Source organism: Pituophis catenifer, unplaced genomic scaffold (assembly GCF_029215685.1).
Source record: "Pituophis catenifer annectens isolate HBS135680 unplaced genomic scaffold, rPitCat1.0.hap2 SCAF_3, whole genome shotgun sequence".
In the NCBI taxonomy this organism is placed as follows: Eukaryota; Metazoa; Chordata; class Lepidosauria; order Squamata; family Colubridae; genus Pituophis; species Pituophis catenifer.
The window spans coordinates 85,550,991-85,578,928 of NW_027256883.1; the positions used below are offsets into that span (position 1 = coordinate 85,550,991).

The following is a 27,938-nucleotide window of genomic DNA, read 5'->3' on the forward strand; positions in this document are numbered from 1 at the left end:
ACTAAACAAGCTGTTGTAAGTCAAGGACTACGTGTATCAGTTTTCTGTAGAACATATAGAATTGGAGATGCATTCAAGAGGATAAAAAGACAGGGAGTGTGAACCCAGAGTGTCCTGTATTATGATACCTGGGTACTCACTGGACTGATTAATTGGGCAGATATCCATTTGGAATTGAAATATTTTGCCATATGAAACAAGCTTGTCTTGGATTTCACTGTAATTCTTAGCTGCTGAATGGCAATTGCAACCCAGAATGATGTATGGGTTTCAGCTGATTTGCCACCTGCTGCCAATGCAAATAGATACCTGGCTTCTACCAGTTACACCCATGTAACATCTAGCAACTATAATGCAATCTCATGGAAATTTCTTTGAAAATGATCCAGACCTTTCAGTAGGCATAGAATGCCAATGAGGTAAGAAACATATTCCCATCCATGCTGAAATACTGGCACATTTACATTTTCAGAGGCTGTTGGAACTTGCTGGTTGTGATATTTAAAGGCTTGACTACATGGCTTGGATGTTGCCTTAGAAAGTTCTCTCCTGTATAGTCTTCAGGAGTTTCAATTTTGTTGACAAAGGCTGTAATAACTGTTGGGTTTCTGAAAACCAGGTTCAGCTTTTCCTAAGGATAGGTCTTGAAAAGTGAAATAGGATTCTTTTAAGAGAGTCTGCTTTTCACTGGTCTCATTTGGATGGCAAATACATCCTCATTTTACTAAAGATGGGGTGTAAATAGAAGTGTGCTTTTACTCCTCTTGCCTTTAAACCATGGGTGTCAAACTCGTGGCGTCACGTTGCTGTTTTGTGATGTTTTTTCCCTTCACGGAACTGGGGTGGGCATGCCCTGTGCATGTCGCATTCAGCCCATGGGCCGCCAGTTTGACACCCCTGCTTTAAACTATACTGTAATTTATTGAAACATTAGGTAGGGAACACTGATGTTAAACTATGGAAATAGTTAACACGTGCAAGGAATGTTGAGTATGTTGTATATCCTTGACTAAATGCCATTTAGATGCAATTCTCCTTTATCTTATTTATTCGAATTATCATACCTGGGCCACATAACTTCAGACAACCAGTAGATGATAGTGAAGAAAGACCTGTCTATATCTCTTTGTCATCTAGTGGCCCTCTGGAGTTCTGTAGCCCAGATCTAAACATTTATAGATACTTCCTGAACATAGAATGAGAGACCAGAGGCCACCTAGTCCAACCTCCTGCTCACGGTTTGAACCCCTGAAACAATTTGGAGAATTTATCTAGTCCTAGTCTCTGTTTAAATACCTTCATTTAGAAGGAACATACTTCATGAGGCTGCCTGTTTCACAGGTTTACCATCAGGAAATTCCTGTATCTACTGGAATCTACTTCTCTGTAGTTTCAGTCCTTTGATTCTGGGCCTGCCAACTAAGACAACAGAAACCAAATCCCTTGTGTTCTATATGCCAATCATTTAGATATTTGAAGATTACTTTCATGTTTCTCCCAGACTTATCTTCCACAGACTAAACGTACCCACTTTTATCCAGTATCTCAGCCCTGACTACTTGGAGATATGTGGATTTTAACTCCCAGAATTCCCCGACTGGGGAATTCTGGGAGTTTTGAAGTCCATACACCTTCAAGTGGCCAAAATTGAAAAACATTGCTTTAATAATTCCTCACAGGAGTTTAAGTCCTATCACCTTCTTGGGGTTCTCCTCTGAAGGCATCCACATTTTATTACAATATGTGGTTTTTCTTTTAGTTCATAAAATGTCTACCCAGAGCATGAAGCAGGTTGTACTTAAATAGTTTTGTCTTTGTTATGCACTATGTCTTCAGAATTAGTGGCTCTTTCTCAATTTGGTGCCCTTCAGGTGTGTTAGATTTTGACTCCCTAATTCTTTAGCTAACAAGACCAAGAGAAATAGGTCCACTATAACTTCAAAACATCAACTTTGGAAAAGCCATAGACAGCAATCTCCAAATATAGGTACATATAGATATAGATACACTGCGACATAATTTTCCATGCGATGAACAGATGGACTAATACTTGATGCTATTGAGTCATAATACTCACTAATGATAATGGCCACATTTGCTCTCGTGCAATGCCCATGCAGGGTTAAAGCAGTACCTTTGTGACCAGTCTTGCAGTCCTGCTGCTTGGTATCACTAAAGAAATAAAATATTTCAGAGTCCAAGAATACTGGGACAAACTAGCTACTGCACATCCCTCCTTCTATAGGAAACTTCTTTATTTCTTAGTTTTATCTGTGCAATGGATCATAAACAACTCCTAAAGCAGTCCCTCCTATAATTTTCAATTCTGACTGTACATGTGTTTTCTGATTCCCAACTACCCAAATCAATTTTCAATCCGTTTCTCTCCTGCTTTGCTTCGTCTTGATCTCAGCTTATCTCTCTTTCTTGGGGATCTGTCTCAATCTGGTCAACATTCTCAGTATCTTTGACTTTGCTAAATTTTGATTTGGAAAAGAGACACAAGGTCTCCTTTTAGAGGAAGGTACCAGAATTTGATAACCAGAAAGAAGGCAGGGGTCCATACCATGTCCACTAACAGTTTTATACTATGTACTCTTTAGTTTGGTGAAGTTATTGATGTATTATGGAGTGAGAAGGTTTGGTTTTTCTGCTGGCTTGTGACAGAACCTAATATTGATTTGGGCACAGAAAAAAAATGACTGGACAAATATCACCCAGTTGGTTGCTGTTCCTAATCTGGGCCTCCCTGCTTTGAGTCCAGCACTATACCACACTGGCTCGCTATTAGTGAGAGAAGTTAATCTAAATAAAATTGCAGCCGCTAACACCTGAAATGTTTTTTAAATTATTTAACTTTTATTACTGTTGCACCATTTATACAATTACATATAATTTCAATGCATCCATTGTACATTTTGCTTTTTCTTTTGTTTATTTCCAATGAGAGGTGACTTGGTGTCTGTGACACAGAATGGAAGAGAAACTGGAACTGCAATGAACGCAGATTTTTTTTTTTTTTTCATTTTCACTGACCAATAAACAGAACTACAGGTGCACTCAACCACAGACATGCATTAAACTTGTCATGAGAAATCTAGGTAGGCTAAGTAGGATGAGAATGCTTTTTTTAACTATTTTTTTTAAACTCCCAAAAATATTTGGGGAAGAAGAAGAAGAATTGCAGGATTGGCATTGAGAAAAAATGTTGACAGCTATGTGAGTTTTGTCTGAAAGTTGCCATTCATCCACTGCATAAAAAATACAAAATGATAAAGCCTGTAAATAAAATTTTTAAAGAACCCACAAGAAATACTGCTTTTATAAAGGTTTGATTGGTGTGGCACTGGCCCAGAAGGCAGAATTAATCCTATCATTGCTCCTCCATCCCTCCTAGGAAAAAGGAAGGAAAAGAATAAGTGGAGTGCATTTAGAGCAGGTCAGGAGGAAAAGGAAGAAAAGGAGTAGGAGAAGAGAAAGAGGCATACTGCACTTTCAGACAAACTGAGTTGTCTTCTTAATGAAATGCAGAGATTTTTTGGAAAGTTGGCAGAAACTATATTAGATATTTCCCCCACAAAAATACTATTTAGATTACCCCATGTCGACCATTCCCCCATCCCCCTTAACTTAATGGGACACTTCTTGCTTGCTTGCTTGCTTGTTTTCTTGGGCAATACAGTTCAGCTACGTAACAAGTTAGTAGAGCTGGGGAAAAAAAGATAATTAAAAAAAAAAGACACAGGTTGTTTTAAGTGGTTAATTTTGTTTTGTTTCGCAACAGGCTGTCCAATTTAATCCTTCACTGCTATGGTTTGATCCGAGTTTGCTGCGGGAGCTTCAGATGGTTTCGCTTCCTCTGGTGGGGCTGCAGGCTCTGAGGCCTTAGGAGTAGAACTAGGTGCTTCTGTTGTTGCTGGGGTCTCCTTGGAAGAAGGTGCAGCCTCGTTGCTGCTGCTGGGTTTTGAGTCTGAAGCTTGGGCCACATCACTTTTAGTTTCTGGGACTGCAGGAGCCTCAGTCTTTTTGGCTTCCCCTTCCTCCTTGCCCTTGTCATCTCCTTTACTAGTAGCTGTGACCTCTGAAGGCTGGGAAGCTTTTGCATCACCACTGGGCTCTGAGGATTTCGGGGTGTCACTGCTGGCTGGAGGAGCATCTGAGCTTGGCTCCTCCTTAGAGGTTTCAGTGCTCTTCGGAGGCTCTGCTTTTGTGTCACCCGGAGTGTCCGGCTTCTCTGGTTCTGGCTTCTTCGGTTCTTCTGGGCTTACACCTTTCTCCCCTTCCTTCTCTTCTGTCTTGTTGGCAGCTACCTGGGCATCCTTGTCTCCCATCTCCTCTTTGTTATTCTCCTTCACTTCTGCAGTCTCCGTGGTGGTCTGCTGGCTTGACTCATTCTCTTTTGGAGCCTCCCCTTCCTCAGCTGTTGTCCCCTCAGCCTTCTTGTCTTTATCTTTGGTCTTTTCATCATTCACATTATATCCCTTCTTCTTCTTGCTCAGTTTACCTCCCATGGTGGAGCTCTGGAAATGAGAAAAAGAAGAACGTCATCCTCCAAATAAGGTTACCAATAAAATGAACACTAAATTGCTTTGTTGTTCTCACACAATATGCAAGCAATAATACTAGAATAAATAGAGAAGAGTGGGCTGCATCCAGACTAAATTTCTCAATCGTGTTTTTGATCTCATTGAAATAAATGAAGTGAACTAGTTGTCAATAATTCAATCTCATTTCATAAAACAGGAGTAAACAAGACAGTTTCAGTCATGTTGTCCTATCAATGTAACCTGCTAAACTGTAAGTGGCTGTGTTCACCCATAAAGCTGAACCCAAAGCACATCATGCTCAGTAGGATATGCAAACTCATATTGTATTTGAATGCAATCCAGGCATTTTATAACTGCAAACTAAAGTAACATTTTCACTATGATCTTATGCTGTACCACTTGAGTTGCTAGTGGATTTAATTTTGCCAGAAAGGGGAAATTATTACATCTATTTATGACTATTAAAATCATAATTTCATAGAGTAAATAAATGCAGATCCCTGGGCCCAAAATATTGTAAATCTCCATTCTATAAGTCTTAAATCCAGATAGCAGTGGTGTTAGAAGACTATCTCTTATACACCTCTCTTCCTCTCCATAATAAACCTGGTCTAGTTTATTACTGAAGAAATAAACACCAATTCGGGATCCTGTCCAGGGGTGCTATTCAGTAGGTTCTGACAGGTTCTGGAGAACCAGTAGTGGAAATTATGAGTAGTTTGGAGAACCAGTAGTAAAAATTCTGACTGGCCCTGCCCCCATCCATTCTCTGCCTCCTGAGTCCCAGCTGATCAGAAAGATAATGGGATTTTGCAGTAACCTTCCCCTGAAGTGGGGAGGGAATGGAGATTTTACAGTATCCTTCCCCCAGGAGTGGGGAGGGAATGGGGATTTTGCAATATCCTTCCCTTGGAGTGGGGTGGGAATGGAAATTTTGCAGTATCCTTCCCCTGCCACGCCCACCAAGCCACACCACGCCCACAAAACCAATAGTAAAAAAAAACCGAATTCCACCACTGATCCTCTCCCTCTTCAAATGCCCTGATATACACATTTCCTATGTTACCTTCTTTCATATACCATTCACGCTATTTCACCTTAATATAACAAAGGAAAATTCCATGCATTGTATAAAAAAGAGCAATTGTTTACATTTTCTATGTATAAACATATACAATGACATCCAAATAGGAATGGGCAATCTTACCCAAATCCTGAAAAAAAATCCTGCTTAATTTATCTTCATTTAATTTTCCCTCAGCCTTCCTACAGATGTTTACTGGAGTGAAAATTTCCATGCATTGCAAACTGCATTCCAGGCAAATGAATTTCATTCTCTTGCTTTAGATGGACTGTTTTTCATCTGAAAAATATTGGATAATTTCCCAAAGCTTCATGCAATTCTCTACATTTTATTAAGTTGTGGCCACATGCCATGTGTAACATGCTCCTTTGCCTTGCTCCTCCAGGATACTAATCCTAACCTCCCATCTAACCTCTAACCTCCATTCTGATATGATCTTGGTTAATAAACCAGGAAGATAAGTTGGAGCACAGCAGAGAGGGAACATGTTGTAGCTATAAGCTTTGGATGATTGTCGGATCATAACTTCTGGGCACATTAGTTCATGCGTGTTTATTCTTCCCTATATTTTCTGTAATTTAGAAGAGGAAAGATTTGCTTGTGGTTTCCCCTTGCGTGTCTACCCATGTTTTAGAAAATAAATATTTTCTAGCCACTTGTATACTCACAAGCATTCATGACTATAATATAGCTACTTTAGAAAAAGAATTAAAAGGTAACAGCTTGCTAGGAAAGATTTTAAATAATGCACTGAATTTAAAATGGATCTCACATCAACCCTTCCAAAAAGACACCGAGCCCACTTTGGTCAGGAAAACAGTCGCTAAAACCTAACAACATTAGTGTCACTCCATTTCATCCATGTAGGTCACTGTGAGTTTATTGCATAAAGAAAACATGTTCACGCCCATCCAGTCACATTTCACTTCACCGGAGTTTTTGCAAATCAGCAAGAGCAATATATTAAACAAAAGCGAGTGTTATATTTGCTTCCAGATAGTCAATCCCCAATTAAGCCTCTATTTGTTTGCCTGGTAATGGCTAGATAACACAAACCAGCTTTTGTGCAAGGTGCCTATTTCTTCCCCCCTCTGCAGTTTCTCTCCCCAAAACAGGATGGACAATAGAAGCAGGTAGAGTGCGAGCTGCCAGAAGATACTCTGCAACCTGACCATAAGTTATGCCATTATATTTGAATGCTAGTATTTCTTCACAAGAATGAAGGGCAATCACACATTTAACTGAGATTAAAAACAATCAGCCATGGGAGATGGCTGCTGATGAGAGGGGCACTGAACATCTACCTGTTTGGGGTTTTTTTTATTTTTTGTTTTTGAATGACCATTGGATTAGACAGGGTCATTTTTGTCCTCATCCAAAATATATTTCATTTCTAGTCCATTGACATTTTGATTTCATCTATTGATTCTGCTAATTAGATCCTGTTCAATGAGCTCAAATGTCCTTCTTGTGCCAAGCTACAATAAACTCAATGTTTCTAGCAGAGAAAATCCAATGGCTGCATGTAAGATGCATTTGAATGGGGTGGGGGGAGATATTGAGTCGAAATAGAAAATGGAATAATATGGCAGTATAACACCAGTTCTCTAATAATTCTACAATGCTCTGAAGAGAATTCACTTCCTTCTGTACTTGAACAAATACATTTTCACCAAATGTGGATTGCAAACTTCCACTGAGAAATATTAGGAAGATGGAGAAAATAAAAAAAAATCTGGAAGAAGGTAGCGATAATACCCATGTATACATACATGCAAAACTAAGGGTGGTACCACACTTTCAGCATATCTCAATGCAAGCACAAGAAATGAACAATTGTGTGTGTGTGCATGTGCAGGATTGTTGTCATTGAATTTTTATCTTGTCATCAATTGTCGTCATTGAATTGTTGTCAACTCACCACCAACCAGCCAAATTCCAATTTTTTTTTTTTTCGTTCTTTTAAATGAAAGACCTTTTCATCTTATGTTGATTTACAAGCTCTGGTTTGCATGCCACACTTTAATGCCTTGTAAGCAACCATTCCACTCCACTCCATTCGGCTACTGCATCTATGGCATGAATACTCTCCCCTTTCCAGCCCCTCATTGCTGCCCTGACTTTTTTCTTACAAAATAACTTTTTTGTTTCATTTGGGATGAGGAAGAGGGGAAAAGTTCTTTGAGGAAACAGTGAAACAATGGACCTGACTTAATTTTATTTAACAAGCTGAATTAACAGGAATGTCGTTAATTTTCTTTCTAGCCCTAGTGAAAGCAAGCATGGTAGAAGTGTGGTACTTTTTTTTTCCTTTTAAAACAAACAAATTGATCCAGGAAGAGTAAACAAACAGGGCAATCCATTAATCAAGCTGTATAAACACCAAGAACACCAACCTCTCACTGAGGCAGAGGTGGATACAGATTTCAAAATGGCCACTGTGTACAGACAATTGAAGTCTCCCCTTTATGGGTATGTAGTGCACATTCAAAGGGACGTAGTGGCTCAGTGGCTAAGATGCTGAGCTTATTGATCGAAAGTTTGGTAGTTCAGCAGTTCGAATCTCTAGTGCCGCGTAATGGAGTGAGCTCCTGTTACTTGTCCCAGCTTCTGCCAATCTAGCAGTTTGAAAGCACATAAAAAATGCAAGTAGAAAAAATAGGGAGCACCTTTGGTGCGCCTTTGGCATTTAGTCACACCGGCCACATGACCATGGAGATGTCTTCGGACAGCGCTGGCTCTTCAGCTTTGAAACAGTGATGAGGACCGCCCCCTAGAGTCGGGAACGACTAGCACATACAGTATGTGCAAGGGGAACCTTTACCTTTACCTTTTAGTGCACATTCAACAGAGTTGGGGCTTTGATCTTCTAGTCTCACTCACCATGTTGAAACCAGTCACACTCACTATGTTGAAACCAGTCACACTCACATGTTGAAACCAGTCACATTCACTATGTTGAAACCAGTCACACTCACCATGTTGAAACAAATGACTGTCACCAACTGAGACTAAAGCAAAGGAAGGGTTTGAAATCTAGGAAGGATTCCTTATACTTCCCCCCCCCAGCTGATTTATCGAGGGAGGCAAATGGCTGCAGCATGGATAATGCCTGTTTTTGTTTAATATATAAAAATTAATGCTAGGATTTATTTATTTGTCCCTTTTTTCTGCATATGCAGAAATTAATTAGCTTATGTGTTAAGCTAATCAAGCAAAAAAACAAACAAACCCCCAGTTCAGAAGTATTCCTTTGTTACAGGTAGATATGAGGGGGTGGGGAAGCATAACAGGAAAGGATGAGTATTCTGGGGAAAGATGGAGTCTTCTGGTTTTATAACACTGTGATCACTGAAAAGAGGGGTTGACCCCTTTTCTCTCTTTAATGTTTGCAGCCAGTTCTTCTGTGGATTGAGGCTATCTCACTGAGCCTTTTAGTTTTAGTATTCCCAGTTAATTATTAGGAGGAGTTAAGGAAGATATGAGGATTTATACCATAATCTTACTCCATAAAAATTTCCAACAAAATATAAGGACAGTTATTCGGTCTTTGTTCCATGGCAAAATGGCATGAGGGAAGAGTTAAATCCTTTCAACCTGGCCATCATACCAGCCTGAATTAGGAGTGCCATGGTTGTATTAATTCCTTAAAATGCATTTTTATGTATGTGAATTATTGAAGTGAGGTTTTTAATAGATGTTGCATTACATTATGTACTAGGTGTTTAAAAAACACTATTAAGGAAAAAATGACTGCAGAACTTTAAAAAATATGAATGCCAGCTCATATAAACTCAGATTTCTATATAGCACTAATCAGTCTATAGGCATCCAATGAAGGATGCAGAACAGATTATCTTTTAAGTGCCTTTTAATTTACTGTTTAAAAATATATCCCATAATTGCCATTAAAAAGTGTAAAGCAAAAATGAATATTGCTGTTTTGTTTGTGCGTTAAATGCAGGAAATCAACCAGGGTAGTATTAACTCATTTATGAGATATATTACCTTCAACACCTGTAGGAATAGATACATAACAAACTAGTCCAATATGTCAACAGATGGTCTTCTTTCTGTGGAAGAATAATTGCAATAATCCCTAGTCAGCAGTATTTTTGCTCATGCTGATGAGGATCAGAAAAGTTGTAATGTCTTGACATTCAAAAGGCAACAGGTTAGAGATGGCTATGCCAATCACTTCCTTATATCAAGTGTTATGAAAAATAAAATCCATAGCCCAAACTGTGTTTCAAAATTGTCTTCAATCATTTAAGAATATGAACTAGCAAATTTTCTGCAATACTACCATCTTCACTACCACCACCGATTCACACTCACCAGGGTGGATAAAAATCAATGATTTTTTTAAAAAAATCAAAAAAATCAGATTTTTTTTATTTAAATCGGATTTTTTTTTTGATTTTTATCTAATTTATTTTAATAAAAAACTTTTGGGGTAAAAATCTATTGTAAGATAGTTTTCTATTTAAGATACATAAATAATTTAGTTTATTCAGCATGAAATGGAGCTTAGTTATGTAGCATGAGACTATATATTCTGCAACACTGGGACTATCGGTGAGTCAACAGTGGGTCAAAGGAGTAGCAGAGATGACAGTTGCTCTTTAAAAATTATGATTTAAATCGAGTTGATTTAAATCAAGCCTTTTTACTAGTGATTTAAATCATGATTTAAATTGTGATTTAAATCAACTCGATTTAAATCTAATCCACCCTGACACTCACTGAGACAAACCTGACATCATACAGTTAAGTGCACAGATACAAACAAATAAGTCTTTTCTATTTCTAATAGACTGGTAAAGGCAACATCTTGGCAAAGGCTAATAGTCACTATTTTAATCAAGAGCACAATAGGGACAGAAAAAGTTAAATCTGCCTCGTGTCCAGACCACAATCCTAATCTTGATTTAAGGTCCTGGGGCTACTACTAAAAAATCACCAGATCTAAAAAGCCCTTTTCCATTTTCCCTTTTCCTCATTTACTGCTTAACCTCTTGGAACTGAAAGGCAAGAAAAACACTGCTATTAAAAAGCGAAGCATGATTATATCCATACACTATTGACTAAGCTTTTGAGAAACTCACAGCTCCAACCCTCCACCACATTTCAATAAATTGTGAGCTCAATTGGGATAGATAAACTAGCCTAAGTATATACCGTATTTTTCACCCCATAAGACACACTCCCCCCCCAAAACTGGGTGGAAATGTCTGTGCATTTTATGGAGTGAATATTGTAGCTGGGCTGCGGGGTCCTTTTAGAGTGCTGAAACCTACCGGAGTGCAGGAGTCAATAGGCAGAGCTGGCACATGAGACGACACCTATTTGTGGTCCTCTCAGGTTCCGCCTCCTGCCCTCACTTCACTGCTGCTCCATATTCAGCGCTCCATATGCACAGTGAGTCGGTGCTCCAGATTCATATTTTTTTCTTCATTTCCTCCTCAAAACCTAGGTGCGTCTTATGGAGCAAAAAATACAGTAAGTAAAAGTAATTTGGTAAGCTAATTGGATGGTCATTCCTCCCACTTTGGCATGTATCATCTTTGTGGTTGAAATGTTTAGAACAGGGGTATCAAAGTCAATTTCATTGAGGGCTGCATCAGGGTTTGTATTTGACCTCAGGGGGACAGGTGGGCATGGCCAGCTCGACATCACTCATGTCAGGGGCGCTTGTGGTGGCCCAAGGCTGTCACTTCCGAAAATGGAGCACAAGAGGGCCACACGTGGCCCTCCCGAGTTCCACTTTCGCTGGCAGAGGCACCATGGGCCAGTCCTTCGCTATTTCCAGGGCAGCCCCGCGGGCCAGACACTGCGGGCCTTGAGTTTGACATCCCTGGTCTAGAAAAATCACTGAAACATTCCTTTTAAACAAAGGGAGCTTATCCTGCAAATCCTGCTAAGAGCTTCAACAATGTCCACATGGCAGCTTCTCCCATCATAGTGCTGTACTAAGAGGACAAGAGGCAGCTCTTGTAAACCCACTCCTAAAAGTAATTCTGTGCTTAGGATTTAGGATGGGACACTCACATACACTCAATACATCAGACAATTAATGGGAAGGGAGGCTTCAAAAAATATATTTGTAGGATTTTAGACCAGCTTCAGCAGATTCGGTAACGGCAGAAGAGCAGCTATAGATCAATGATGGGGTCAGAATTTACTGCAAAAAGTTGCTGGAGTCAGAATCCGCAGCCAAAGTGACAAGCGAGGAAGGCAGGGAAGTCGTTCAAATTACAGGCATGCCTATCTAGGAAAGAACTGCTGAGGCTCTTGGCGCTACATTTTTCTGGACTTTGGACCAGTGTGCTGGAGAAGAAAAAATGTTTTCTGCAGTTTTGCTGTTTTGCCTTTTCAAATCCCTTATGATAAGTAAGGAGAACAGAATACAGGCTACTGGGGGAAATTATAGATCCTGCCAATAAAACTGAGCAGTCATCTAAGCTTCGGGCCAGCTAGTAATCCTATCTGAAACATGAAAGTTAAGAAACGGTTCCTTTCCTGTGGCAATTTCCTGACTTCGTTTCTTCTTCTTCTGGTTTGCTTTCACTTGTGGCTTGAGAGGCCTACTCTTTTCACATATTCCTATCCCCACCACCACATTTAATGTCCTAACTTGTCACAGGGGCTCCTTTCCACACACCAAGCCTTCCTTATTTTCCAGTCTTTTCACTTGTGCTTCCTGTCCTTCAGAGAACAAAATCAGCTTGAAACTCCAACTTTGTTAAAGTCTAATTTCAGCAACTGCTGATGCAAAACTTTTGACAAAGGGAAGAGGGTTTACTACATCTGTCACGAGCCAACAGAAGATCCTCTGCGTGTTGTTACATGCACAGAGGCAGGCACTTCCTACCAAAGAATATATTTTTAATTATTAACTGCAGATCTCTGGTCAACATTCAAGTTATTCAATTAGAGGATCACTCTGAAGAGTGAGCAAAGGATCACTCTGCTGTGTTCTTACATTAGCTTCCAGAGCTATAAGGTCTAGTGGAAGGCTTGTTGGGGATTTATACAATTATCATTGCCTGAACAGAAAACATGGATGCTTCACCAGCTATCACAGTGAAGAGAGCTAATGCAACAGGGCAACAAATATCAAGATTTGTTGATTTGTTGACAAAGTTCTGTATATGGGCCCACATTGCATTAGACCAAATGATAACTATAAAATCAGTGTGACTGAAAGTATCACTTTTTTTACTTTGCACTCACTATTACACCATTACTTTTTTCAACACCAGCTTATTGAACTGGTGTCCAGTTCATGCATGGAAGCTGCATTAATACCCATGGCTATTTTGTCATCCCCCATGTTATCGGCTATTTTGTGATCTCCCATATTATGTCACAAAATACTAAATTATAGCGATACTTTTTCATGCATTTTAAAAACAAGCAGTAAAAGAGATGCCTGTGATCTTTTTTATATGGGCATATGAACATATGCACATATTTACACATCAAAAGTTAGGTTAGGAAACTCTGTTCCTGCCCCTTTTGGTGTTTTCATCATATCACTGGGATCACATCTTTTCTGACTCTCAGCAATTGAAACAAAAAAAAAAAAGAATACTGAAAGCAACCAGTTGCAAAATGTTGTCTACACATAAATCTCAATTAATCAGTAATGCTTCAATTCATACATCAAACTAAGCAGACCATAGTATAAGCTTAGTGCACACAGTGTAACCTGGATTTTTGCTTTTCTCGCTAACCACAATGTACCAATCTCCAGTGCCTTCATACACTTGTTATAACTCGGTTGACTTCACTGTTTATTTAATGAAAGTTTACTTTAATAATTCAATGTAAATGATTAAAGTAATTATTACTTTAATAATTCAATGTACTTATACTGTCCTGAAAAATTATTGTTGCCAACAGGTGAATGTATTATTTGTCTATATCAATGACTGAAGTAAAGACTCAGGAAATCTTCACTTTAAGCATTCACAATCTTCTTTTGTGAAAAGCATTTTGCAGCCCAAGCTGTGTGATCTGCAATTCTTAGCTTACTAGAGAAACGCACCAAGAAAATAACATTATTTTAAAGTCCATAGGACTCCATTATTAGGAAATCTTTTTCTCCCTGACTGACAGCTGATCACCTCAAAATCATATGGCTTTTAGTCATGTTACTCTAGGAAAGGATGCAAGCAAACAAACTGTTCTTTAAACACCCTTTCTGCAACCTAGTTTTGGCAGAGACTATCTGTTCTTAAATAATTGAACCCAGGATGGGAAGTGGCTGCAAAAACTAAGCTGACAATAGTTTCTACAAAAACCTTAACCCTTAATTTCTTGGGTGAATTATTTTCTGCCCACATTTTACCTTGCTTTGGAAACTACAGTGTATTCCATTAATTTTATAAATTTTACTCAATAGAAAGTTTCATTCCTTTCAAATATTACTTGTTAACTATGGAGTTCAACAGATAAATACAACCCCCGGAAGCAGAATCCTTTATTGGAATGTTCAATATTCTCTGGATACAAAGAGGGAGTTGTTCCACTATCTATAATTAAATCTGAGTTCCAGATTTAAAAATACTGAGATCTAGTTGTGTAGCCTTTATAGGCAAAGCATTCCATTTTCCATCATCCTTGAACCCGCACTTGTCTTCAGCTCAGACCACTGTCCCTCCTGCTTTTATCAGAAGTTGACCAGCTCACAACAGAATTCATAGGAGCAAAAGATGGAAGCATTTTTGTGCTGTCACAATTCAAACTCCAACCCTTTTGTATATCCATGCAATATCACAACAAACATATAAAAGAGTGAGAGGTCATTATGTGATGCTGCTCTTATCATCCGCCATCCTTCATAAATTGTTCCATTCAAACTGACCCATAGAATGGAAAATGATTGGAAGGGTATTCTTCCAGGGTAAGAATAGGGTAGGGTAAGAGGGTACTACCTCTTACAGATTATATCAACACATCATTGTGCAAAACAACTAATTATATTGTGCTACTTATATGTCTAATCCACATTTCTGACAAATGACAGTTTGCTGCATAATTTTCAACAACCAAATATGGTTTGCCACTAAAGTAGAAATAGAAGCTTCTAATCTGTTTCCCTGACATGAACAAAAAGGAGAAAGCAATACAAGGAATTACATCACTATTTATGCCTTCTCACTTTCATAATGGCTGTAAAAAAAAAAAAAAAAAAACCCACACAATTCCTACATCCTGGAATTAGCGTTCGAAGAATCTTCTCCATTATCATCAAGGTAAGTTTTGCTTCCCAGGATGTTGATGGTTCAATGGTAATTAAGCAATAACAGCAAATATGTGACACAGAAAGGAGTCTGTCCTGTTGCATGTTAAAATCATGTCATGATTGTAAATGTATTTTTCAATCATTTCTGATTTCTGCTCTAAAAGCCAGCTCATCTAGAACAAACCACTAATGTTCTTGAAATGCAACAGGGAAATATAGGTTATTACAAGAAAAGAAAAGAAGAAAAAAGCCCAATATTTCTAAGTACTTTCGTAATAAGAGTTTGGAGGAGGAGGAGGGGGAGGAGGAGGAGGAGGAGGAGGGGGAGGAGGAGGAGGAGGAGGAGGAAAACATTGAAGTGGAGAGACTGGAAAAGTCCACAGAACATACTAAAACACAGAGTTATAATCATATCTTAATCTAGTTTGTTGAGTAAAATCAAAATTACCCATCCATTTGGGTAATTTTGTCCTATCTGAGATACAAATTGGTTGCTTCAAATGTCACTATCAAGATATTTTATCTTTTAATCGCCTTTTCTTAATATAATCATGCTGGTATCAAGACTTCATGCTAACGTTATCGAGGAAGAATCTGAAATAAAGGCTCCTTCAAACTGTACTACAATAATGCTTAACTTTTACAGAAAATTATGCCAAGAGTCTGGACTTTTAACAGAGGAAGTTTACAATGACAGGATGTCCCCAGTGATTTCCTAACAAGATAAGGGATTGTTTTCTGTTAACTGACTAAAACATAGGTAACATTTCATATTCCAGATGCTAGGTGCTATAAAACCTCACGTCAATTTATACTGATTGGGTCTCCATATGTTTTAAAAATAGTTCTTGTTGTAATTTGCAGATGATTTAAAAACAAGATGATTACATGTAACTGGTAAAAAAGACAAAATGGAATAAAGGCATGTCTTTTTACGTATTCTCAGATTAATAATTATAATTATTAATCAGATTAATTATTATAATTAATAATTTATTAGTAATTAATAAATAGAAAAAACCTACTTCTAACTTTAAAAAGTTGATAAGCATAGGAGTTTTATACATCCTATTGGACCACCTGCCTGAAGGCCTAAAGCCCTGGTGGCACAGTGGTTAGAATGCAGTATTGCAGGCTAATTCTGCCGACTGCCAGCAGTTCGATCCTGACAGGGTCAAGGTTGACTCAGCCTCCCATACTTTCGAGGTGAGTAAAATGAGATTGTTGGGGGCAATATGGTGACTCTGTAAATCACTTAGAAAGGGCTGTAAAGCACTATGAAGTGGTATATAAGTTTACTGCTATTGCTAAATGTACAGGTAGTCCTTGACTTACAAGAGAAGTCACTTAGGAATCCATTCCTACTTGTGACCTAATTCCATAGTTCTGACACCTACACACTATCCCATAGTCACTTGGCTACAGTTATATGCTTGGCAACTGCCTCACCTTTGCAGCTGGTTGCAACATTTAATGGTCACATGACTGCAATTTACAATGTTTTTTTGCTGATTTCCAGCCTTCCTTTCCCAGCAAAAAATGACTATAGGAATATATTAATTCATTCACTTGATGGCCACAGTATCCAATGCAAAATAAAAATAAAAATAATAAAATCAAATCTGGTCGCAAGGATGCTTCAATTTATGACTTTCGTTATTTATGACAGAAATTCTGAGTTCCATTACTTGTAATTCAAGGATTACCTGAAATTTTATCTTGCAAGTGTATAAATCATGACTGGGACTAAATCCTATCTTTCAATATCTTCTTTTTTTAAGTAAAAGTAGGCTTCTATCCTTAACTTTGCATATGTTGGTCTCGAATATGCTAAATGAGCAATACCCAAATGAAATTTAAGGAAGAGCAGGATTTCCAGAGGATGACAATTATGCAATATATTTAAGACCCTTATAGTTTCCCATGGAATCAAGTACATATGTGTGAGGATAAATTACTCACTGTGGAAATTGGATCACCTTGGAACTTACTAACTTACTTACAAACAGCTTATAGTAGTGTTACTATTAGGTAATGGAAATAATTGATTTTAACCACAATCTAATGCAGCCTTATAAGGACACTGTTCAATGCTTTCTATTAATGTCCTTATACATAATTTTTGAATATTATCATTGGGATATTTTTAAAAATAGTGGATCTCTAATGCTTTGCCATCCAGTAGAAGCCATAATAACTTTTCTTATTACGGGAATTATATTACTTGTGTCATGTTCTCATGACATCATGCAAATGATTTACAGTATGTCATTCATAAAAGAGACATGGCGGCTCAGTGGCTAAGATACTGAGCTTGTCGATCGAAAGGTCGGCAGTTCAGTGGTTTGAATCCCTAGTGCCATGTAACGGGGTGAGCACTAGCTTCTGCCAACCTAGCAGTTCAAAAGTACATAAAAAATGCAAGTAGAAAAAATAGGGACCACCTTCAGTGGGAAGGTAACAGCATTCCGTGTCCCTTTGGCATTTAGTCATGCCAGCCACATGACCACAGGGACATCTTCGGACAGCGCTGGCTCTTCAGCTTTGAAACGGAGATGAGCACCGCCCCCTAGAGTCGGGAACGACTAGCACATATGTGCGAGGGAAACCTTTACCTATGTCATTCATGTCATTTGCCCAGAAAATTTATGATATCATTTCACACGCACATACACCATATTCATGCTAAATGGCAAAATTATGACTCAATGAGAAGTGCAAGGTAATGGAACAGTGACCAATGACATTAGTGAATTAACAATGGGACAAAGAGGAAGATCTAATGAATTATCCTGCATACCTATCAGTTATCCTTGCGTATATACAGAATAAGCATATTAGCAAACTGCCATCTAAAAACCTTGCAAATTTAAAAAGGTGGGAATAGAAATGGTCTAGGCAAAATCATCTTGCAGATTTCTAAAGAACATCAAGCACAACACAATTAATCTCTGTATTACAGAGTATCAGAGATGAACAAGATAGACAATCTCTCCTCAAAGAATTTGCAAACACTATTTAAATGAGGAAGAAGGAGATTAAAGAGGGAAGGCAAAGGATGAGGGACAAGATAACACAGTATGAACACGATTAGACACAATTACACAATCTAGGATTACATTAATTGGCTTCAAAACTTTGGCTAGACTTTTATTTAGATATTCTTTGTTGCTCTGTGACACTTATTTCCTATTATACATGCCTCATTTACTACTTCCTGTTTTACCTTTAAAAAATGTGAATGTACAGTTGGGAATAATATCCATATTGAGAGATGAATGAAAATTACAATTTAGTTTTGTTTAAGAAAGTAAATAAAAAAAATTGCCCCTCAACCTCTCCTCACATATATATATCCCTCTACTATGTGTGCCCTCCACCCAAGCTTGTATCTGTGTGTGTGTTTTCCTGAATATTGTGAAGTGCCAGGTAGGAGCTATAAAAAGGAAGAGAAGATGGGAAGGTTCTTTATATTGTCAATCTGAGCTTGCCTCCAGCCCCAGTCTATACCTATCCCATTAGACATTGTTCAGGAGATTCTCCAAAACTCTTTTCAAAAAGGCAAGGGGACTGTAGGGGCAATAAGCAGAAAGAAACTTTTCTTCCATTTGCTTTTTTAGAGTACAACTTGTCTTAGTCTCAAAACCATATACCAGAAGAAAGATGTCCATGCAGAATTAGGGGCATAAAATGTAGTACTTCCAGGATGTCTTAGTACATCAATACTATTTCCAAAAACACAATTCTCAAGTAAGCTGAGTCTGGCTTTTCTTCGGATCTATGCCATTATTTCATCATTGCTAACAATGACAGATTTTAAGCAATACTGCAAATGTTTCTAGACAAAAATACATTTTATCACTGAACGCTTTTGTTGAAGGTCCCCCTTTTTAAAATATATATACCTTATCCTTTCATTATCATATTCAAAAGAGACTAGAAGGCTCTACAATGAAACCCTAGCAAAAGTAACAAGCATGGTTTGGAGTGAAGCTACTATTGCATGCATGCCAACACATCACACTTTGCTCCAACGTTGAGGCAGAACACATTCCACCCACAGACTCTTCTATGTATAGAACGGGAAGCTAAACCTGTTTCAATGGTAGAGATGAAATGCATCCTCCAGTGCATCTTAAATCATCTAGAGTCCTGACAGGTGGCATTCAGAAATTACATGAAGCCTGCAAGTAATCATTTTGTGACCTCGAGAAGTTTTGCTTTGCTTTGTTTTTTTTTAAACCATCTGCATGGTTTAAGATTTGCCCATACTTTAAAAAACCAATCTTGTGGCTTAAAACTTCTGAAAAATCTGTACCCCAAATAGTTTGAGTCTTGTCTATTTTGGGGAGCTTGACACACGGCACAAATGTTGACGTCTTGACATCAAGCTGTTGGAAGTTGTACAATTTTGACGTCAAGCTAGTGGAAGTTGTACATATAAGGAGTACAGATCACTTCGCAGAGTGGATATTATTACCTCAACATTATTAGTTCAAAGGTTATTCCATGGTAACTGAAGGATAATGTGGTACCATCACTCCACATATAGAAACAGATTGGACTGCTACTAGAATCTCACTTCCAGATTAATTCATCTAAGGCTTAATGGATTTTTAGGATTCAGGATTCTCAGTAATTCAGGTCATGGTTGTCCCAAAGATGCTTTTTCAAGGGGCAACTGGACTTTCTGGTTTTTCTTTGAAGACATTTTGCTTCTCATCCAAGAAGCATCTTCAGCTCTGGCTGGATGGTGGGGAATGGAAGAATTTATACTCCTTGAAGACAGCTGGTCATTTGCACTCTTTTAGAGAGTCCTTGAGGTCAGCTGGAGATTTCTCTGTGTCGTCAGAGTCACCTGAGTAGTGCAAATGGGTGTGGGGCCTTCTTGGAACTATTGAAAGGATTGTGTTGTAGACTGGATGAGAAGCAAAATGTCTTCAAAGAAAAACCAGAAAGTCCAGTTGCCTCTAAGGCTTATGATCAGTTTAAAAACTACTGTACCTAAAAGACTAATATTTGCTGAAGCATTTGAATGGAAGGGGTTGAGCAAAAAGAAGTTGAAACCAGAGTTAGTGCAAAACCCAAGTTAGTAAATTCACAACTCAAGTTCCATAGTAAATAGGCACATTATATAGATTGCATGGAGATGCAATATCACATCTTTCCCTACATGGCATACTTGTTTTAAAGTGTTTGCTATCCAAAGCAATAGAGAGTTAAAGTTTCAACTTCACAGTCTGAGTTACTGGATTCTCAATACATCAAAGCAAGGCTGTTGTAAACATGCCATGAGGGATTTAGCTTTGTTTAATGTTCCATTCCACCACAGTTTCAAAACAAGAGTTTTCCTCTGTAGATTTAAGGATTACTGGATAATACCCATGCACAATTTCACACACTTTCCATTATATGATTTTTTATTTTTTTGGCCATTCTTATCCACAATCCATGTATTGATCCCTGATATTTGGAGTGATTCATACTGATGTTTTTATTTATTTCAATTTATTTTTCGATGACTTGAAATGGCTTATGACTCCCTAGTGAAGCTGTGGAAACATGACTTTCAGGATTAAACCCAGAAGTGTAATTTTGGTACAATTGTATCCTATACATGTTTATTCATCAGCAAGTTGATAAACGCTCATATGCATATATAAGTACACAGAAATGGGCTCTATCAACTTTATCCTGTCTTCTGATTCAATCCATGGGCAGACAATAATTGCTTTTACATTCCCTTGTATTCAACAGGCAAAACAGGCAGCAGGAAAAAATAACTGCACTAGATAGAAGAAAACGGTTCCCCGCATGTTGGATTCCCATCAATGCAAAATGTTTTTTAAAACATATTGCAATGCCTTAATGAGGTAAATATTACTTCATATTTCTAGACCTGATCCTGCTTCTCTATAGTCTGCATTACTGTTTAATCTGCCAGAGTTAAACTGAACCACCACTGCTAAAACTATTTCTTGCTGATGCTCTCCATTATTAATAATCACTCTTGTATTTTTGCTACCTAGTCAACAGCCACTGCTTCATACAAAAATATTCACCAATTTACTACATTGTATTCCAGCGTTCTTGGCTAGTGTATATAGTTCCCGTGCCCCATTTCATCTGCATAACAATTTTACAGGTAACCAAGTGAGCTTCATTAATGAATTAAATGTAGAATCCAGGTGACCTAATTAAATTATAATTAAATTAAATCACTATACTGATTTCCACATACAGAGGCAAGGAAGCTGTCCTTACTTCATGCCATACAAATAGTATGCAGAGATCAATGGAAGGCCTTCTGAGAAAAAAAAGAACATGGAAGCAGTGGCCTAAGTAGAGCCTTCCCAAAATATAAAGCATTGGGCAAAATTAGCATTTATTTACCAGGTGAAGGCTCTTGACAATTCAGTTTGGTTATGGCACTGTTTCACAGACATCAAATCTCCATTTTTCCCAGGGACACTAAAGCCAGAAATCTAACCAGTGGTGAAATGTAAAATTTGTTACTACCAGTTCTGTGGGCGTGGCTTGGGGGGGTAATGTGACTGGGTGGGCATGGCCAACTTTTAAAAAAAAAACTTTTTAAAAGCATTTTAAAGCATTTTTTTACAACCTATTCGAATAGATTGCAAAAAAAATGCTTTTAAAAGGTTAAAAAAAGGCTCTGACAATCACAGCTGTGGCGCGCAATCGTCAGAGCCTTTTTTTACCTTTTAAAAGCAGGAAGTAATGACAGTCGGGTGGATGAGCAGAGCCTTGCGCCGCCATCGCTACCGGTTCTCCAAACCATCTGCCACAATCACTACCAGATCGCCCAATCCGGTCTGAACCGGGAGCATTTTACCCCTGAATCCAACTTAGTGTTCTGCTATGTGAAGCTTTTGCACTCTATTGAAATATACTGAATTAATCTTATAGGGCAACAACATGTTGTTCCGTGACGTATCGCAACTTTCCCCCCCCCCTTTGCTAAACTGGGAGTGGGCATGGCCAGCATCTGACACAACCGCAGGCTGCGAGTTTGACACCCCTGTTATACGGCATCTCCTGTATGGACTATGGGGTTTAGCCAAATATCACAACAATTATTTAATGATCAACCTTCCCAATCAAAATAAAAAATTAAGCTTATTACTTGTACCAGCAAATGTATTCCAAACTTCTTTTAAGTTAAGTATTTTTTTTTCTAATTGAATATGCTTAGTCCAACTGTGTTGTGTATTAACCCCACAATGCAGCAATATCTGAAGGACCATCCTTGTCTTTGCTGAAACAACATCTTACAGCTGCATTTAGATCCGTTTCATTCTGCTGTCTGTGCAACAGAAATTTTTATGAGATCTTGTTTATCTTGTCTAGATTTGACCTACTTCATCCGACTTTGCCAGCTGTAACATAACCTTATCTATTTTTATTAGATGTTACCTTCCCTGACTTGAGACTGTGAGATATTACCAGCTTTCCAAGAGACAGTCTTAGATGCACACAAGGTAGGTTATTAAATCTTCTAGGACTGAAGCCTCTTATTCTCAGGAATTCATATAAGATTCTATAAAACTGGAATATTGGAACAGAGATTGGAAACAGAATGATTGCATAGATTTATTACTTCATAAACCCTTTGTGCTGTAGGACTCATTCTGTAGCCTAGAATGAGCTGAGAAATGATCATCTTCTTTTCCCCATGGCAGAAAACACTGGGTAAAAAAGTACTTAATTCATATCTGTAGGAGTGTATTATCTAAAACGTATGTTACTAACAGGACAAATTTTATAAGTTAACTAAGAATGTACAATCTCACATAATCCTTCCACAATATACAATAGATTCTTAAGGACAGATATTTCTTCTCAAAGAAAAAAATACTGTCCATTACTGTAAATGTTTTATGGGAGAATTGCTTATTATAGATCTGTGGCAGCTTCACAAATTCTAGGACCAGATGTGTTCTGATTGGCAGAATGTGTTTACATTTGCTTATGGTAGCTTCTCATTAACAGTAAAACAAGAGTGTAATAGATTCCTAAGAACTAAGCAGGAGGGAAAAGAAAAATTTACATTTCAAACTCAGAATGAATCACATACACTGACTGTCTGCCTATGTCAAACAAGGCATAACATCTGTCTCTGACTGATGTTTTATCTCATAGCTTGCATAGTGTGAGATAGGATCCCTATACTTTACAGATCAAAAGCTCCTTCCAGGACAGAACTGATGATAAGGTTTCTACATTCTCGAAATCACTGTAATCACATTCATCACAACTAACTTTCCAGGAATGGTACATCACTTTGATGAAAGGATGAGTTCATTACAATACTTCTCTTCATCCAAGACATCAGCAGTGTGGTATGGGTCACCCCACAATGAATCACCGTGGAGGGAAAGTAAAATTTTTTAGCCATGCTGGAGAGTAGGCCATAGAGCTAAGGAATCTTTAGCAAAATGAATGGCTTAACGATAAAGTTGACACTTTACCAGTGTTGTCACTTTGTTTCATATACATCTCCAGGATCATCTAGAGATAATCTTTGGGTACCTGCTCTTATTATACCTCATCATCTACTAATAGGTTTTTTTATTGATTAAATTAAGCTACTGAATGGACAATTTTTACAGCATCATTAAGGGTTATCTTATGATACTTTTGCGCCTTCATACCCTCTTACAAAATCCGTGAGAAATACAATTTGGTGAGGATGCTGAGCATTGTCACAGTTTCCCACTCTGATGTTAACTTCTAGTTGAGAGATTAACTATCATACTGGAAAAACTGTGGATACCTGTCTCATTTGTGTGTCGGGGGTGGGGGGAGAGAGAATGCAAAGGAAGTGTACCTACAGTTAAATTTCGTTGTTGTGCCAGTTTTCTTCATTCCTTACCCAAATTGGTATACCATCAAATCATCAGGCACTGAGCAGTTTACAGCAATACAATTCGATAAGACATAAATTCATCCCACAAACCCAAGCCATAAAATCCATCGCCTACTAAAACCAGTTAACATTCAAAACAAACTATAAAGGCTGCCCAGAACACCATCTGAATCAGTCATGCTAGCTAGCTTTCTTTATGCCACCTCAATCGCCAAAATAACTCTAGGCAGAGCTCCTACCTCATGAACCTCCCATAGAGCCTATACATTTCTACCTGGGATGCATGCAAAGGATAGAATTAGTCATAAAAGATGATCCTGGAGGTCCTTTTGTTCCAAAAATATGAAGGATATGGGTATTAATGACTACAGGTAGTCCTCGACTTACAACAATTCATTTAGTGACCGTTCAAAGTTACAACGGCACTTGTGATTTACGACCCACTTACGACCATTGCAGCATTCCCCAGGGCCACGTGATCAAAATTCAGATGCTTGACAACTGGTTCATATTTATGATGAGTGCAGCATCCCAGGATCAGCTGATCCGCTTTTGCAATCTTCCAACAAGCAAAGTCAATGGGGGAAGCCAGATTCATTTAACAACCATGCTATCAATTTAACAACTGCAATGGTTCACTTAACAACTGTGGCAAGAAAATGGGGGCAAAACTCGCTTAATAAATGTCTCACTTAGCAACATAAAATTTGGGCTCAATTATGGTCGTAAGTCGAAGACTACCTTATTTGTTACTTTCAGATTTAGCCACTAGCCTGCAACTAGTTGCCAAGCCAGACAAAGAGAATGCTGGGAAGATTGTAGTTTGATTTAATGCAGCAGAGCTCTTGGGACACAGCACGCAACAGCTCAGACAACCCAAATCCATAACCCATGACAGCCAAAAGCACTCTTAACCATTTTCTTTACATTTTTTTTCAGAGCAAAAACCAATTAAAAGAATATATACACTTAGGCAGTCAAATAGAAGTGGGTTTTTTTCCCCCGTTACAAAAAACATATTTTTAAAAAATAAGACTAAAATCACTAATACTCAAAAATCAAACATTTTTACAATTGGTGAGAAGAATCCTCTTTATACATTTAAGCCACTTTTCCTCAAATGGGGAATCATTTCCAGATGTACTGGGACTAGAGCTTCCATCATTCACAGCCAACATTTTTATTCATGTTTCTGGTCCATCTGTTTAGTTTGCTTGCTTTGCGTTCTCCCTCATTAAAATAACCCATTTTAAAATAATCTTCCTCACATACAAAACAGTGTAAATTGTTAACCCATTGCTTTAAGAATAACAAAAATAACAGGGTTGGAAGGGACCTTGGAGGTCTTCTAATTCAATCACCTGCTGAAGCAGGAGGCCCTATACCAGTGATGGCTAACCTTTTTTTCCTCGGGTGCCAAAAGCGTGCGCGCACGCACGTGCCCACACCCATAATGCAATGCCCCCCACATGCCCTTCCCCTCTGCACGTGCGTGCGACCCCCCCCATGCACATGCGCCCCCATACGTGCACCCCTGCTCTCACCGCGCATGTGTGCACGACCCCCCCTTTTTGGCCTCACACCCCAAAACAGCACTGGGGGGTGGAAGCCTTTGCCTCCCAAAACGGCTGGGGGGAAGGGAAAAAAGCCTCGCCTCCCAAAACAGTGCTGGGAGGGGAATCTCCGGAGATCTGGGAAGGCACAGGCAGCAGAAAGTGAGGAGAAAGGTAGGTCTCCCCCAACCGCGTGCATCTCCCGCTTGCAAGGCAGACTCGAAATCAGCTGGCCAGCGGGAAGCGTGCACGCATGCGCAGTGGAGCTGAGCTGGGTGAAGGCTGGCGTGCCCACAGAGAGGGCTCCACGTGCCACCTGTGGCATGCGTGCCATAGGTTCGCCATTACATCCCTATACTATTTCAGACAAATGGTTGCCCAGTCTCTTCTTACAACGCTCCATAGATGAAGTTTCACAATATTTTGTTATATTCTTACTCTTTTCACTTAGAATAAATGAATCCCAAATACTCTTCTTTATTATTTTTTCTTAGAGATGAGTAAAAAGAGTAATTCCTTGATAGAAGAGCTTAGAAGGTACTTTAGCAGGCGAGCAGGCTAGAATCTGTCAGGAAGCCAATAAACTAACAGCAGCCATTCCTAATTCATTTTCAGAGGATCTCTGGGAAGAAGGGGATCTGTCATGGAGGAAAGTACTCCTCTCTTCAAATCTGTAACAAGTCTATTTCTGGAGGTTTGCCATTCATGCTGAGTTCTTGTATATACTGGAAACCAACATAATCCACAGCTTTCTTTTGCATTCAAGGATTCACTTATGCATGATATCCCATTATAGCTAAATTTTTAATGCCAGATTTTCTTCCAGGCTATGATTGAAACCATGAATTTTGCTTACATCAACAGAAGAAAAGAACACACTCCTCTTAAGGCTAAGAAACCCAGCCAGAGTTTCTTGCTTGTTTTGAAATGAGTTAATTTGAGAGTTGGGTATTCAACTGCAACCAATTGAATATAAATTCTATTCTATTCTATTCTATTCTATTCTATTCTATTCTATTCTATTCTATTCTATTCTATTCTATTCAACATTGGCTCAGTCTTTGTTATTTTAAGCACTAGGTATTGAATGCCGAAGGAACGCGGTGGCTCAGTGGCTAAGATACTGTGCTTGTTGATCGAAAGTTTGGCAATTCAGTGGTTTGAATCCCTAGTGCTGCATAACGGGGTGAGCTCCCATTATTTGTCCCAGCTTCTGCCAACCTAGCAGTTCGAAAGCATGTAAAAAATACAAGTAGAAAAATAGGGACCACCTTTGGTGGGAAGGTAACAGTGTTCTGTGCACTTTTGGCATTCAGTCATGCTGGTCACATGACCACGGAGATGTCTTCATTCTACCATATTATTATAATGTTCTTCTAAAATGCTGTGCTTAATAAGTCTCTTGGAGGAATAAAAATATTATTACATATTAACAAATACCTGTGGTTACAGTGATATAATAAATCATGGACTAGCCAGGAATGAGAGGGCCTGGAATAGTAAAATGGGTAACAGACCAAATAGTATTCTAACCAAGCTCAATATAGACTAATATTTGATAAATCTCTACTTATTTGGGGCACTAATAGTCTGACAAGGCAGGCTGAATGAGAGTGGAAGAAAAGGGAGATAGATCAGATTAAATCAGAAGATGGTTTGCTACACATCCATTTGTGACACACAGATACTATATTATTGCTTGTCTAGGTGTAATGTTGCCAAGGGGTGAAATGATGATTAAACAAAGGAGTCTGGCCTGTTCTAGCCAACTAGACCAATAGAAAGCAGATTTTCAATAGCCGAGGTATAGAGATCCCAGGGAAGCTTGTAACAGGCAAACTGAAGATTCTAACAAGTATTATATGCCAGTAATATCAACTCTTAGCAACCACACACAGAGATTTTGTCCATGATCATCTAGCCCTAAATCAGTCCTTCTTCCATTGGTACACCCATCATTAGTGGAACTGATTCTGGTCTTCTCCTTTTCCTCTTTCCTTCCATCTTTCCCAGCATGACGGCATTCTCTAAACAGCTAGATCTTCTCATAATGCGCACCAAATAAGATAATTTCAACCTGGTCATTTTGTCTCAAGTGAGAACATTGGTTTGGTTTGTTTGATGATCCATTGTTTGTTTCCTTGGCTGTCCTTTTATTCTCAAGTGCTTTCTCCAACACCAAATTTCAAAAGCGTCAATACTCATTTTATCCTGCTTCCTCAAAGTCCAACTTTCACTTCCATAGCATGGAAGTGAAAATACCATTCATGCACTATTCTTAATTTTGTTGTTATAAAACCATCATGGGGTATAGCTGGGTAGTATGTGTCTCTAATTAAAACAATAGCATATCCAAACTCAGAATCTGGCACAGGACAAGCAGTCAGTGAGAAGGAGTTCCCGCAGCATTAAACAACAGTATAAAAAGTATGAGTATGCATTTACATTTTTTTTTCTTCTGAAACTCCAAATGCTCAGAGGTATTTATCCTGAAAACATGTGTTTCAAATGTTGCCTTCTCTATATGGGAAGTAATTAGATGGAATATTAAAATTTCAGCCAAGTCATATAGGGAATCCAGCAATGTCTATAGAGATTCTTAAGTCTTTCTGAA

At 38.5% G+C, this 27,938-nt stretch overlaps 1 protein-coding gene across 2 annotated transcripts in view; it reads right to left on the reverse strand.

Annotated features, from left to right (window-relative positions):
- Positions 1-2,876: 2,876 nt before the first annotated feature.
- The window catches only part of BASP1 (brain abundant membrane attached signal protein 1), a 73,456-nt gene continuing 48,394 nt past the window's right edge, over positions 2,877-27,938 (reverse strand). For both annotated transcript variants that reach the window (XM_070942582.1, XM_070942583.1), the window contains exon 2: positions 2,877-4,520. In XM_070942582.1, coding sequence (XP_070798683.1) covers positions 3,795-4,511 — 717 coding nt within the window. In that variant the 5' untranslated portion in view covers positions 4,512-4,520 and the 3' untranslated portion in view covers positions 2,877-3,794. The remainder of the gene's footprint in view (positions 4,521-27,938) is intronic.